This window comes from Mustela lutreola, chromosome 11 (assembly GCF_030435805.1).
Source record: "Mustela lutreola isolate mMusLut2 chromosome 11, mMusLut2.pri, whole genome shotgun sequence".
NCBI classification, from domain to species: Eukaryota; Metazoa; Chordata; class Mammalia; order Carnivora; family Mustelidae; genus Mustela; species Mustela lutreola.
In genome coordinates, this window is record NC_081300.1 from 40,821,259 (window position 1) to 40,837,731 (window position 16,473).

General features: G+C 37.5%; 1 protein-coding gene across 2 annotated transcripts in view; it reads left to right on the forward strand.

Moving 5' to 3' along the window:
* The window catches only part of DSC3 (desmocollin 3), a 49,926-nt gene extending 45,771 nt beyond the window's left edge, over positions 1 to 4,155 (forward strand). The window contains exon 16 of one of the 2 annotated variants that reach the window (XM_059140268.1): positions 45 to 4,155. In XM_059140268.1, the coding sequence (XP_058996251.1) occupies positions 45 to 242 (198 nt within the window). In that variant the 3' untranslated portion in view covers positions 243 to 4,155. The remainder of the gene's footprint in view (positions 1 to 44) is intronic. The other variant, XM_059140269.1, reaches the window with a different exon arrangement.
* The last annotated feature ends 12,318 nt before the right edge of the window (positions 4,156 to 16,473 follow it).

Consider the following 16,473-nt stretch of genomic DNA (forward strand, 5'->3'; position numbering starts at 1 on the left):
AGTGTTTAAAACAATAATAGAATCCTTTTTTTTTTATCTTACAGAAATTGCATCTGTGTAACCAGAATGAAGATCACGTGCCATCTCAAGATTACGTCCTTACATACAACTACGAAGGAAGAGGATCTCCAGCTGGTTCTGTAGGTTGCTGCAGTGAAAAACAGGAAGAAGATGGCCTTGACTTTTTAAATAATTTGGGAGCCAAATTTACTACATTAGCAGAGACGTGCACAAAGGGATAATGTTAAAGTGTTACAATTAGACATGTATTTGCCAGATATCCTGGAGGTTTCCAAAAGGAAAGAGATATTGTAATGTTCAATTTCAATTTCTAATACATATATGGATATAGATTAGACTTTTAATTTCTAATATATATAAAGCTAGAAATATATAGATATCTTTAATATATCTATACATTAGAAAAACTATATAATTTTTCTAAATTTTGAATTGTACTATTTATCAATTTGTATTTTTATAGCAATTTGTTGCTTCTGTTTTCCAAGGAGTTTGAAATGTTAAAGTGCATTTTGTCTTCTTTACTGCCAGGTAAAGAGACAGCTAGAAAATCTTATATGGTATCATTGGAATTAAGGTCTATAAAGAACCTGCAGTGAATGTGTTGAGTTAGTATTAGTCCAATGATAGCTAAGCAGTACTTGATTGGATATAGAATAGCTATTTGGACTAGAAATTCTGTTCTTGTTCCAGATATAAATTTAAGTGGAATAGGATTATATCAAACATTGTGTTAAATTATATTGCATTTTTTAGTTCTTCAAAAAATCAGTACCACTGAGCTGGTAGCTCCAAAGACTACTAGAATTTCATTTTCCTTCTAGTTAGCATTTAGATCACGAAGAGCAGTTCTATCCACTTGATTGCCCTAATAAGCTCTTAAAAAATACATAGCTATGGTGTTAAAGTACACCAGGGAAGTGTAGACCAAAAAATTGTGTAGTTTTTATGCTTTTGAATGTGTGCTTTATGGTTTGCAAAAGGATTATTATGAGGAATATATCTGAGTTTCCTTATTTTCAAGAAATAACTATATTCACTATACAGAGAATTATTGTCGGCATTTTAATGAAAAATGCCAAAGATCTATTGAGATTGTAATCACAGGTCTTGACATCTTCTTCCCTGAGATTCAGGACTACTATTGATAACTTGTAGTAATGAAAATTATGCTGAGGAAAGAGTTACTTTTCTTGTTTTTAATATTGTACTTGCATATTTTTATTTGCAGGTTTAGCACATATTGAATTTTATTTTCTCTCAATAGCAATTATTTGCAATTACAATATGTTATCCTTAGGTGGATTGTGTCATGCCCCATATTCTGAAGAAACAGACCCCATCAGAGTTCAGAGATGAGTGCATTTCTATTCACTACCATTTTCACACAAATTCCTCCTTATTAATGTAGATAAATATTTTAAAATACTGTAAAGAATCAAAAGAACCCCTTGGTGCAATTTAATATCTTCCATAATGTTGCTTAAAGTATAATGGGTCTCAAATTTGTTCAGCGATATGGTCCTTGGAAGAACTTGCAAAATATCCCAAAGCAATAATTAATACCTAATTTTATGATGAATCTAATATCACATTATTATATACTCACTTCAAGTGTTAGCTTAAAAATAGACAAGAAATATGAAGTATCACCAGTTGAAGAAAATTTTGGAAAATAAGACAAAATTACTTAAAAATTTTGCAGCTTTTTGGGACTTACCCCTCCACCACGCCCCCGAAACTCTTTATTTGACTTTGAGTCAGAATTTGTGACCTACCCCATGTAGTGGCAAAGTTCAGTATGAATATAGGCTTACCTGACTTTCTCTTTCTCTATACAGAGAGAGAGGGAGAAGAGACAGACAGTGGTATCTCCCACTTTTCAAAATTTTGTGTTTCACGAAAGACCTGCATTAATACCTGTTTTTGATAACTTAAAGATGTCTGAAGAAAATTTTTGCTTATGTGAAAAAAAGATAAAAAGTGAAAATAGCATTTACCAGTTGTCCTGCAGTGAGCCCTTACAGAGGCAACACTTCCCCCCCACCCAGGGCAGCGGGACCCCACCAACCCCTACCTTCCCAACTGTCCTCTGCTTCTCCACATCCAGCTGACAGAGCTCTGAATTGGTGCCTGTGAGGATCTATGTTTTATTTCCATTTATTTTGTGTATCCCTCAGTAAGATATGTCTTAAGGTACCAGAAAAGCCAAAGGGAAGTTAATTTTGGGGTCTGGAAACACACAGAAATTTTCCATGTAAATGAATGGTAATTGCTTCTTTGCTTCATGCCATTTCAGCTTCCAGAAATTTTCATAGGAATGCTATAAGGGTAAACACACACACACACACACACACACACACACACAATGTAAATATATACTTATATAAAACTATTACTCAATGCCATGTATAAAATAAAATGAAAACCAAAGGGGAAGATGGTAACATAAGGTTGGGTATGTCCAAAATGGGAGTCCAGGGTTTTAGAAAGAGAGAGCCTCTCATACTTAGGTCTTCTGTGCTGCAGAGCTGTGCACATCAGGAAATAGTTCATGTACATTCATGTAATTTTTTAAAAACTGTAGACAGCTAATTAAACATCGCTGGTTTCAGTGGAAAGGAGAGAGGAAACTAGGTGGAACAGTAGCTTTGCTTCGCAGATTGACTCTGCAAGCACAAATTAGGAGCAAACTGTAAAGGCTGTTACAGCTAGGGCTGCCTGACTCCCGGTGGCAGGGTTCCAGAGATGAAATGCTTTTCTTGGAGCTAATACTGAAATCTTCTTAAAACCCAATTCTGGTAAAAGGATTCTATCACCATTTTCTTTTTCTCTCCTATCTACTGACATTTTAAAAATTTAGAGCTGGATAACCATATTCTGTTGGACAGATTTGAGGGGATAAAAGAAGCTGGCATGGGAGCACAAATCTTACTGAAGGGACTGAGTGGAAGCATGACCATCCTAAGGCCCATCGTCACGTGCTGTGTTCTAATTTGAGCCTGGAAATGATAAAATACCACTTCCCCATTCACTGCCTGGTTTCCACTGGCATTGGTGTGATTCAAAGAAATCCAGCTCTCTTATCAGTCCCCTTTAATCTCTCTCCCAATATTGTCGATAACACTTAGGTGGCCAAATGCTCCAGGCTGTCAATCACCTTTTAATATGAACTAGTTTTTATGCGATTGCCTTCTTACAGGGATTTTTTCATGTAACAGAAGAAATAGAAATTTTGAATACAGTAAAGAAAAAGACCGAGAAGTCATTTGGAAATACGGGGGACTTAGGGAGAATGCAGGCCCAAGTAGGGTATTTGGACAGTTAGCAACATGAAAATCCAGGCCTTCAAGGGCAAGGAGAGAAGCCAACAAAGGGACAGGAGTGGTAGTAAATATTATTTGCTACTTAAATTTTCCTAGGCCAGGCCCTCCTTTTTTCTTCTTTTCAGGCCAGTGGAGGCTCCCATTTGATTTGGGTGAACTATCACCTCCCCTTTCTTCCTGCCTCACCTTATTTAGAGTGTGGAATCGAGGGAAGAGCTGACTGCATGGTGTGTCCACAGGCATTTACAGGATGGGCCTGAACTGGCTGTGTGGAACAAACACGGCATTCATGGGGAATGCTTGCTCCCTTACGGAGCCCTCCGGGCATTGAGATAGAAGGTTCAATTAGGTGTGTGTCTGCATTATTTACTTGGTGCCACATTTCCCATTTTCTAATTTTTCTCTGAAATGTAGATTTTGAGACTTAGGCCTTTCAAAGGGTACTTTTCCTTTTAAAGTCTTCTTATGTTTAATGTAAACATTTATAACGTGGTATTCATCTTTCCTTATATGTATGAGGGGGAAATTATGCTATTTCAATGTGAAAATTGCTCTCATTTTTTTCCAGTAAATATTCTTGAATTTTTAATGTAAATGTACAGATTGTTTTTTCATATTTTTATAAGGAAGCAGTGAACTCTCTAAAATGCAGTGAGGTTGGGGTTGCAGCATTTTTAACAAAACTTTAAGTCTGCTATTAAAAGAAGTTACTTCGCTTTTAAAGAAACAAGGCAGGTTAAAATAAGCAACAATTGGATGTGTAAAGTAATAGTTGCAGATACAGGTTGTAATAAAACTGTTAACTTGTCATCGTGTCTTTACTATATTTAGAGATTAAATGGTTCCAAGATGATGATGTTATAAAATTGTGCTTAAGGCTGGCATGAAAATAGATCCTTGATAATGTCTTCATTGTATTCCTGGAGAATTTTTTATTTTATTTTAATTTATCTTTAAAATATTTTATTTATTTATTTGACAGAGACACAGCAAGAGAGGGAACACAAGCGGGGGGAAGGGAGAGGGAGAAGCAGTCTTTCTACTGAGCAGGGAGACTGATGCGGGCTTGATCCCAGGATCCTGAGATCATGGCTTGAGCTGAAGGCAGACACTTAACCAACTGAGCCATCCAGGCACCCCTCCTGGGGAATATTTTAGAGAATCGGTCATTACCAGGCTGTCAAGATCATACATATTAAACTGTTTGGGGGGAAATCATAGTTTGGGGGCACATCTTTACAAATGATATCCAGATAGATATCATTAGTATCTAATGGATATTAATATTAATATTAATGGATATCTAATGGATAGATATCATAGTATCTTTCCATCTATCAGACTGTCATTGGGTAAGAAGTATTGGAAGGTAGTTGTAACTGTATAGTGTTCCAAAAATAAAATGCTATTATAGCATTCTCACCTAGAGCAGTGTAGTCAAGTGGAAACATGAGTTCAAGAAAAAAAAAAAAGCAAGAGATATTCCAATCTTTGTTCTGTCACTTACAGAATATGTGACCTTCAAGCTTTGTTCACAACTAAATTATGGTGCTGTTTATTTCATGGCGAATTTTTTCCCCAAGTGTGTGTGTGTGTGTGTGTGCGCGCGCGCGTGCGTGCTTTCCCACAAAGGTAAAGCTGACCATTTCAAAAATGTGCAAGTTGTATCAAAAGTTTAAATTATAGTGTAACTTGGACAATACTTTCAATTTCAGGAAATTTTATTGTGATTATTATTTTTATTTCTAAATATTTGTCTTTAAAAATGTTCATTGAATTTTTGTTTCTGATATCAAAACATTCAGTGAATTCCAAGCATACAGCAGAATTGACTCAGTGAAATACTGGTTCACAGAGGTTGAGAAGGGACATGTCTGGTCTAGAGTTAGACTGTTCACGTGTGAATCCTCGCTCTGCCACTCACTATCTCTGTAGCTTTAGAGATGCTACTTATTCCCTTTCTTAGTCTGAGTTTTCTCATCTTTAAAAGCAAAATGACAATACCAAACTCAAGGGGTTGCTGACATGACTATATGAGTTACTATGTTTATAGCATGTAGAACACTGCCTGTGATAGGGAAAGATATATAAAGGTCAGGTATATAGGCAATAAAATTATGTAGTTGCATATACTATAATATCTAATCTTTTTTTAGGGAAGAATATATATATATATATATATATATATATTCTGAACAGATTCTTTACTGACAGTGGAATTATGGTGGATTTGTATTTTGTGTTCGTTTTCTACAACAAACATATTTAATTCTTTTTAAAGGGTTAATCCTAGCTCTACAGTTTCTTTAAGGCTTTTGTATTAGGATTAGAATTGGCTATATGGACAGAAAATAAAATGGCAGTGACTTAAACAGGATCCAGATTAAGTTAGCAGGTCTCACTATTCTGATAGCTTATTTTTATTCCATCCATTTGAGCCTTAGAACTTTTGTTTTCCCTTTACTATTTTTCCCTTTAATTATGATAAAATTCACATAACATGAAGTTCACCTATTTAAACAATTTTAACGATTTGATTTTTAAGTGCTCTCCACACCCAACGTGGGGATCGAGTATACAACCCCGAGATGGAGTCAGATGCTGCACCCACCCAGTCAGCCAGGTGTTCACCTGGAGCCATTTCATTTTATTTTATTTTTAAAGATTTTATTTATTTATTTGACATACAGAGATCACAAGTAGGCAGAGAGGCAGGCAGAGAGAGAGGAAGGGAAGCAGACTCCCTGCTGAGCAGAGAGCCTGATGCGGGGCTCCATTTCAGGACCCTGGGATCATGACCTGAGCTGAAGGCAGAGGCTTTAACTCGCTGAGCCACCCAGGCACCCCACTCCTAGAGCCATTTTAAAGTGCACAATTCGGTGGCATTCATTCAGAACATTGTACAACCAGAACATTTCCATCCTTCAGTTTCCAAAAAGAAAACCCTTGAAGCTGCTTACTCCCATTTTCCCATTCCCTCTGCTCCTGGCAACCACTGATCAGCAAGCAGAATGGTGGTTGGCTGGGGTCGAGTGGGGGTGGGGAGGAACCAGAGGGTTGTTGTACAATGTGGATAGTTTGTCATGCAAGATGAAAACATAACAATGTGCTTATAGTTAACAGTACTATACTGTGCACTTAAACCTTTGTTGAGGGTAGGTCTCAGGTTTCCTGCGATTCACCACATTGCAACAATGATAAAAGAAATACTTCCCTTCAAGATAAACTGGTTTTGCAGTGTTCTATGGGCGAGGTAAGTTCCAAGAGTCCTCGAGGTAGAAGAGACTTGGTGTTCTGCCGGTGCCTCCCAGCTCCCAGGGTCCATGGTGCATTTTCAGCTATCTGTATGAGAGTGGAGGACACACTGTTCAGTCACACCTGCCTCGCCCGTGCTTGAGCACAAACAGGAAAAGACACTTGGGCAGCACAAACACGTGGGCTGTGCCCCAGAAGCCTGATGTTCCATTTGACTTCAAGAGCAGAAGGATCTTTGGGAGCCAATTTGGAAAAAACCAAACGCTGGCAGAAATACCTGCGACCTTTCTCTTCTATAATTGTTCTCTGTCTCCTGTGTACGATGCAACCGCAGTGGGAGGTAGATCTGCACTGTGGATATGAGCCCGTAGTTTATAGTTGGGGAAGCTAATAGATGTAATATGACTCCAGAAGAAACCTGAATATTTGTTACTAAGTTCCCACAAAATTTGCAGATTTCATTTTTTTCTTTTCAAAGTACATGAAGGGAATTATATGCTGTGTGACATTACTGTACTGACATTTCATTTATTAAAAGATTTACATTCAAACTTTAGTAGGTTTACTTCCTGATAGAAGTAAATTGGAGTCTGTGGAGTTATGTTACTGTTTACAGAGTTCTGCTGAGACTGGCATTCTGGCTCACAGACTGTGCAAGTTGCCCTGATGTGATGTGACAGGTTCCAAGCTAAAGGGCAATTTCACAGAAATTCCTAGTTTCAATTTCTAATTGAAATTTGTTTTCTTTTCTTAATATGGATCATCACAGACAGGTTAAAGCAAATACATAATTATATAAGATTACTTGGGGAGAGGCAAGAAAATGGCTCAAGTATATGAGGCATGAGAAGAGGAAAAAAAGAAAAAAGTGATGTAATTTTATTGGACTCAAACCAGGTTAGTCACATTTCTGTTCTGTGATTCTGACTTAGTGAAGCTGGACGCATCTGACCCACCAGGGCAATGTGTCTCTGAGTGAAACAGCAATACCCTTTCCAGTCCAATGCTCAAACTGTATTCTTTACAGGGGGTGCTCACTCCCCCATACCCTCTTGATTCAGAAAGATCATGTATCATTTCAAAGGAATTCTGTTATATATGTGTTTACTTAGGCTACAAATAATATCCATGATTACAAATTCAGATGTAGAAAATATCAGTATTTTTTCATGATTTGTTTTTTGTCTTCCTCTACACCCCATTCAGAGGAATGGGGCAGAAATGAAATAAAATGTAAATTTTATCAGTCAGATTAAAATTAGGGTTCTCCCTCACTCTTCTATTATGTCTGAGCTCCAAGGAGTTTATGCTACTTCCAGCAATTGGGGATCAAAGTGCCAGGTCTCTGTTCCTGAGATCTTGAGAGCCAAAGTGTCTCCCATTTGTTTTCACTGTATTTGCCAACTCTTGAAAAGCTTGTGTGCTCCTCTAGCTCATCTTTCTGAACAGATTTGCTAAGTGATCTAAGAATTTGAATCAATTCAAATTATTGAAATAAATTATCTCAGACAGCCAATTAGTCTAATTTCCTATCTCCAATCTACACACCAACACACATACCAAATATGTAACAATAGAGTAAGACTATTATCTTGATAGATGAGACTAAGAAAACATAAGAACAATGCTCTAAAGAGAACAACAACAACAACAAAAAAAAAACCCCCAAAACCCATGGGTATACACAAACGAAACAGAACTTCCAAATTTGAATAGAATTTCTGTTGTTCTAAATAGGTACAAAAACTGTTGGGCCTGGCATGCAAAAAATATTGAATTTGTCAAGTAACCTGGAGAAGCTTTTTAATCTCTCTGTGTTTAAGTTTATTGTCTAAAGCTAGGTTCTTCAGTAAGTGAGTCAGTCAGTCATTGACAATTACTTCTTGGTCATCTACCACATGCTAAGTGTAATTCTAGGTGCTAAAGATATAGCAGTGGGGGCTCCTGGGTGGCTCAGTCAGTTAAGCACCCAACTCAATTTCAGTTCAGGTCATGATCTCAGGGTTTTAAGATCAAGACTGGTGTTGGGCTCCTCGCTGTGTGTGGAGCCTGCTACGAAGACTTTGCCTCCCTCTGCCCCTCCCATCTCTCTCTCTTAAAAATAAATAGATATAAAAAAATCAGGACACAGCAGTGAATAGCCGAAGTCTGATTGTCACAATTGCATTCCAAGAAGGGAGGGAAGACAGAAAATGAACAAATGCACAAATATGTGTAAAATGTCATACTGTAATAAACGATAGAGAAATAAGACAGAATAAGAGAGAATTATGGGAGATTTTTATTTTATTAAGAGTGGCTGCAGAAAGTCCTTATGGGAGGGTGGAATTTGAGCAAAAAACCTGTAGGAAGAGAGTAAGCACATCATGCTGCTATGAGGGCAGGGGAAGGGAGAGAACATTTTGGGGAAAAGAAAGAGCTAACACAAAAGCCCTGAGGTAGGACTTTGCTTGGTATATCCCATAAAGCTCGTGCAGCTGACCTGGAGAGGAAGGGAAGAAGAGTGAGAGGAGGTGGGGTGGGGAGGCCGGCGGGGAGCCCCGTCCTTCAGGGTTCTGTGGCTATGAGAGTGGTTTCGGATCTTCATTGAATAAGGTTAGCCTATTGGAGGGAATGAGTTCTAACGATGACTATGCCATAACGAGAAACAAGTTAGCATGTATAAAAAGTTTTCTTCTTCCTCTTCTCTCTCTTCTTCCTCTTCTTCTTCACTACAGAATCCTCTTTCATAAGTTTTGTTTTCCACCTCAGTTTCTTTTTCTTCATTTCTTCTCCTCTTCCTGCTCCATCTCCTCCTCCTTGTCACCCCCGCTCCCACCCCTCCACTTGATGTCTTCTATTTACTGCCTCCCAGAATCAGAACTGAGTTCATCCCAGCTTTGCTACTTGGCAGATCCCTTCATTTGCACATCTCAGGGGAGGCGTCTGTGTGAGTGACTTTGGACTATCACAGAGAAGACATAAATACTCATGAACTAGCAAGTCTTTTTGAGAACCTAAACTGCTAACATCAGCATTTGGCCTCTTGTTCTTCTGACAATGGGAATCTGACTTTTCTGACATGTCTTTACAGTTTGAGCCTGGTCTGTTCAGATCCCGTATTTGCCTTCTGGCCGATTTACATTCCTTTGAGGTTTTGTCTCCACCCCAAGTCAATCTGTTCTGGTTATAGTGCTTGAAAAAAAATCCCTTTTAAACAGAGCCTGCTTGTCCTTCCTAATCTTACATCATGGCTTGGCCTTCTATATACTACTGTCTAGATTTCTATTCATCTATATGCCAGCAGCTCTGTTATTTTATGTGCTGGTAAGAAAGGTAAAAGATGTAAATAGTCCTGCTCCAAGGAGCCTACTAAATAAATACCCAGAATGATCTTGATGATTAAGCAGATTTTAATCTGCAAAGATCTCAAGGAAATAAAATGGCAATATATCTAAATTTATTATTAATTAAAATTCATCTCCATTCTGTGTACTGATGTTTAGTTTATATAAAAAGAGATGACATTTGTCAAACTGTTTTACTAGAGAACTTTTCCCTTTGGGATTATTTATGTGTCTAAATAATATGTTTCTGATATTTTAGGAAAGCATCAATGTGGCTAGTGTATGATACAATGATTATTAATGCATTTTATCTATTATTAATTACATCACCTGTACCCAAACTCATAGTTAATATGGTCTTATTTTCTTTTTTTTTTCCTTCTCCTTTCTCTCTTTAAAACCAAATGCTTTATTTCATATGCCATAAAAGTTCAGTGCAATTCATGTGTGGTGCATAGATATTTATAAGTGCTTTCTTCCTGCTACTGCTGCTTATTCCAAACATGAATCAAATAAATGTATTTGAGATGGTTTCTATGAGAAAATTAATTTATTTTTCATACCTTGACAACATTAGGTGAAAATCCCAGTTTTGGGTTATGGGCTATTTTCTAAAATTATATTTTAAAATTAATGAAGTTAAGAATTCAGCGTAGAGACCAAAATAAGTGGCTTTTTTCCCTGCTCTTTTACTTTCCCCCTAAAATAATACTAAACATGCAGATATTGCCCACACTCATGCCTCTGTTGGTGAGAAGACTTCTCCCCCTCGAAAATCAAGGCATGTTCAGAATTCCCGTATTTTGAGGAGTCAATAGGAATTCCACCCTCCCCCAAGGAGAGTTATGTATTTTACTAATTTCACTACGAACCTTGAGACTGAGATAATGGGCAATGGTACCAAATACAGTACTTTATTCTTTATTCAAGGACGTTTTAACTGGCAGGTTTCTTTCTATTCCTTAATAACAATACTGCACAGCAAGTAGGCATAATTTCTGGACTTCGAAATTTCTCAGAAGAATTTTGTAAAGTAGTTTTTTGGAAGAGACATACAATTCATACATTTTTTGTCAGAGATTTCACGCTGAATAAAGTTGAGAGTCCACCAGTGGGATTCAATCAGAGAAGAGAAGAGAGTTCCCATACCAGTACCCACCTTCCTGGACTGCTCTGAAGATTAACCTGCCCATACACGCACTATGCTTAGCCCGGTGCCAGGCCTTGAGTGAGCATTCAGGAGAAGTGAGCATTTGTTTGGTTATTCGGTATTAGCAGACCTAAAGTCAGAATTGGGTTTAAATTCCCAAGCTTCATCACTTACTAGAAGCTCTCATCTGTGGTACTGTGGAGGCCCTCACAGTGAGCTGAGTGTCCTTAATGCCTGGACTCTACAAAAAAAATACATTGAGGGTCATAAACTAGCAGGTTCCACTTAGAAGCTTGACCTTCATTGCTATTTGGCATCTTATCCCTAAGCGTCCAAGCTAAACAAACAAAAAAAATCTATTTGAATGAATCATCACCTGAATGGCTTGGCACAAGGATTAAGATATACTATGTGTCAAATAATAATGTTATGCTCTACATCATACCCTATGGTGATCCTTGATCAAATTCCTTCTATTAACCTAAGATATCCCTGCCCCTCTCAATGCATTTCATGATGCTTTTCCTTTCTGGGAAGAGTAAATTACATTAGCGTTGAATAAAACGTAACTTATTAAATCAGCTAGTTGAGGAGGCTCCTGGGAAGGAGAGGGCACAATTGTATCCTCAGTGAAGATCCTCTTCCTCTTTTCATCTTCTTGCAATTATGGCTCATCTGTGCCATGCCTTCTATAATCGTGCATTCTTTGATTCTATCTGTAAACCAGCCTAGGTCCTCAATGGTAACTACTTACCCCAGATTCCATACAATATTTGAGAACAAATTCTGAAGCTTTTGTAGTTTAGCATGAGCTCTCACTTTTTCTTTTCCTTTTCTTTCTTCCTTCTTCCCCTCCCCCCTTCCTCTTTCTTCCTTCCTTCCTTCCTTCCTTCCTTTCTTTCTTTCTAGGTCTCACTTCCAAAGAATGTGTTTTTATGGGTACCTTCTGAAGTTTCCCCCCACTCACTTTTCAACTCCCTGCTTCTTTATTCCTCAGAAGGTTTCTATTTGATTGCACTGGTCCCAATTCACCAATTCACTGATTTTACTAGTCCTTGTATTATTTTGTTGTCTGAGAATTATTTTTGTATGATCATTTTCTACTGTTATGTAGAAATTACCACAAATTTAGTAGCTTACAACCACACATTTGTTATCTTGATTCCTTGGGGCAGGAGCTGAGCCCAGCCTAGCTAGGTCCTGTGCTCAGGTCTCATGAGATTGTAATCAAGATATTAGCTGGCCTGTGGGCTCATCTGGAGGTTTGCTATGGAAGAACCGCTTCCAAGCTCTTTCAGGTTGTTGAAGAATTCATTTCCTTATAGCTGTAGAATTGAGGGCCTCCACTTTTGACTGGCTATTGTCTTTATAGGTTGTCCTCAGGACCTTCAGGCCATGCAAATGCTCAAAGCCACTCCATGTCCTTGCCTGGTGGGCTTTCTCAACACAGGTGCTTGCTTGTCTACCTCCAGTCCAAGCCAGAGACTTACATAGAGCAACCCAATCATGGCAGTGATGCCCCATGGTCTTTGCCATATTCCATTGGCTATATGCAAACCACAAGTCTAATCTGCATGCAGAGATGGAGGAGTGACACAAAGCCACAGGCACCAGCAAATCATAGGGGATCACTTACATCTGTCACCGCATCTTGTCACACACACATGTGTCTCCTGGTCTCACTGAAAATGAAGCTTCAAGATTTTATATCTATGTTTTGTTTTTAATGTTTCTTACTGCTGTCTTATGAATTCCGAGAGAAAAGGTAGAAAAACACTGACAGATCTCTCTGTTTAGGGAGGTGGGTGGGGAATGGGTTAGATGGGTGATGGGCACTAGGGAGGGCCTATGTTATGATGAGATCTGTGTGTTATAGGTAAGTGATGAATCACTAAATTCTACTCCTGAAACCAATATTACATAGATGTCAACTACCTGGAATTTAAATAAAAATGTGAAAAAATATAGTCAAAATAAAGATGCATTTACACTATTAAAGAAAAAGATCTCTATGTTTATACTGAATGCCCATTGATAGAAATTTTAATGATTTATTAAGAGATACAGAGTTCTGGATATATAACATCTTACATCTCTGTCATAAACATGTGGCATTTTCTCTTGTAGCTGTTCTGTCTAGATGCAACTGATTATAATTTGCATCTGTAATGTTTAAGATGATTGGGAAGAGGAAGGGAAGGAAGAAAACTAACATTATTGAGTACATGTTGGATAGTTAGAATTTAATTCTGACATGTTGCTATGTTTATTTTATAGATCAGGAAACCAAGGTCAGAGATTAAAGAACTGGCCTAGAGCCATAGAAATTGTTGTAGGAGAGCATGGGGCTGAAGTAGCTCAAGTTCATACCTCAATCTGTCTCCCTAGGATGCTCCTTAGTTTCTATGTTTTTTGTTCCTAAGTGGTTATGGTGCTGAGAGTTCTATAGAAAACTTCTCAGATCGGTGCAGTCAACATTTCATTATTTGAAATTGTTAAAAAATGAGATATTCTAGTGCTTCTCAGAATTGAAAAGGAAGTACATTCTGAGGTTGCCACAGTAGCTAGAGTTTTTGTGTGTGTCATTTAGGTCCATATGGATAATTAAGTTGTTCAAATATTGTATTTTCTTTCTTTGTCCACCCATTTTATCACACTTCTGTACTGAGGGAGGTTAAAACCTCTTACTATTAATACGGATTTGTCTTTTTCATGTCTCTGACAATTTCATACAAATTTGGAATTTTTACATCTTCCTCTTGAATTGGTCATTTGGCCATTATACAATTTTTCTTTTTATCTCTTGTAATATTTTTTGCCTTCAATTCTAATTTGTGTAGCTACACCAGCTTTCTTTTGCTAAGTGTATGGCATTTCTCTTTCTCTTTCCTCTATTTTCATCACATCTGTGCCTTTACTTATTTATTGTATATTTTTAAAAGATTTTATTTATTTATTTGTCAAAAACAGAGAAAGAGAGAGAGAGAGAGGGAGTACAAAAGGGGAAGCGGCAGGCAGAGGGAGAAAGAGACTCCCTGCCCAGCAAGGAGCCCCACGCAGAACTTGATTCCAGATCTCTGGGACCATGACCTGAGCAGAAGGCAAAAGGTTAACCAACTGAGCCACACAGGTGTCCCTATTTATTTATTTTATTTTTTAATTTATTCATTTGAGAGAAAAAGAGTGAACAAGGGAGAGCATGAGAATAGGGAGGGTCAGAGGGAGAGGCAGAAGCAGACTCCCCACTGAGCAGGGAGACCAACAAAGAGCTTGATTCCAGCACCCTGAGGTCAGGACTTGAGGCAAAGGCAGATGCTCAACCGACTGAGTCATCCAAATGCCCTAAGATTTGATTTGATTTTGAGAGAGAGTGGGAGGGGCAGAGGGAGAGGGAGAGACACAGAATTCCAAGCAGGCTTCATGTTGAGAATTCAACACGGGCTGGATCTCACAACCCTGAGATCATGAGCTCAACCTAAATCAAGAGTCACTTAATGGACTGAGCCAATCAGGCAACCCTAATTCAATTTTTAAAAAATTATTTCATTATATCACTACTAAAGTTCTCTCTCTCTCTCTCTCTCTATATATATATATATATATATATATATATATATATTTAGATAGATTTTTGATATGAAATTCACTATCATACAGTTCACGCATTTGTAATGTGCAATTAATTGAATGGTTTTTACTATAGCCAAAGTTGTATAACCACCTTCATTAATTTAAATACATTTTTGTCAACCTTCAAAGAAATCCCATACCCATTAGTTATAATTCTCCAGTGTCTCCAGCCTAATGCACTAACCAACCAGCCCACAGATTTGCCTATTCTGCACATTTTATTTCAATGGAACCATACAATATGTGATCCTTTGTGACTGTCTTCAACTTAGTGTAAGATTTTTAAGGTTTATCAAAATGGTGGCAAGTTACTTTAGTCTTTTTATGGTTGAAAACAATCCACTGTCTGTATATACACATTTTGTTCTTTTATTCGTCAATTGATGGACATTATGATTGTTTCCATTTTTTTTCTTTTTTTTTAGTTTTTATGGATAATGCTTTCATGAATATGCATGTACAAATTTTTGTGTGGATATGTTTTCATTTCTCTTGGGTATATAGCTAGGAGTGAAATTACTGAATCACATAGTAATTCTATGTTTAAATTTCCAAGAAACAGTTAAAATGTTTTCCAAAGCAGCTGTACCATTTTATATTCCCACAAACGTTGGGCAAGTGTTGTAATTTCTCCACATCCTTAGCAATGTTTATTATCTGTTCTATTGTAGCCATTTCAGAGGATGTGAAGTCATATCTCATTGTGGTTTTTATTTCTTTAAAAATTTTAGGCTTCTATTAATAAGTATATTGGCCATTTGTGTATCTTCTTTGGACACTTATCTACTCACAGCCTTTGTCTGTTTTTAAACTAGGTTATTTTCCTTTTTATTATTGAGTTCTAAGTGTTCTTTATATATTCTGCAGTCAAATGCTCTACTACTGAGCTATACCCCTCTAAGTGTTCTTTACATATTCTGGATATACATCTGTTACCAGAAATATAGGGCTCCTGAGTGGCTCAGTTGGTTAAGTGTCTGCCTTTGGCTTAGGTCATGATCCCAGGGTCCTGGGATCCATTCCCGCATCAGGCAAGGGAGCCTGCTTCCCCCTTCCTGCACTCCCTTGCCTGTGTTCTTTATTCTCTCTCTCTGTCAAGTAAATAAATAAAATCTTAAAAAAAAAAGAAATGTAATTTGAAAGTATTTTGTTTCATTTTTTTCAGATACCCTTTTTACTTTCTTGATACAGTTCTTTGTGGTTTTTTTTTTTGTTTGTTTGTTTTATTTTTAAAGATTTTTAAAATGTAATCTCCGCATGCAAGGTGGGGCTCGAATTCACAAGCCCAAGATCAAGGCTCAGATTCTCTACTGACTGAGCCAGCCAGGAGCTCCTGATGGTGTTTTTTAAAGTACAAATATTTTTCGTTTTAAGAAGTCCAATTTATCAGGGTGCATTGGTGGCTCCGTTGATTGGGCGACTGCCTTATGCTCAGGTCATGATTCTGGAGTCCTGGGATCAAATCCCACATCAGGCTCCCAGCTTCTCCCTCGGTCCCTCCCTCCTCTCATGCTCTCTCTCACATTCTCCATCTTTCAAATAAATACATAAAATCTTGGGGGGGAAAAGTCCAATTTAACTGTTTTTTTTTTCTGTTATAGCTTATAGTTTTGGTGTTATATTTAAGCAATTGTTGCCACATCTGAAGTCACAAAGGTTTTTTTTTCTATATTTTTTCTAAGCATTTTACAGTTTTATCTCTATATTTAGGTTTTTGATCCCGGAGAGTTGATTTTTATATCTAGTATAAGGTACAGATCCTGCT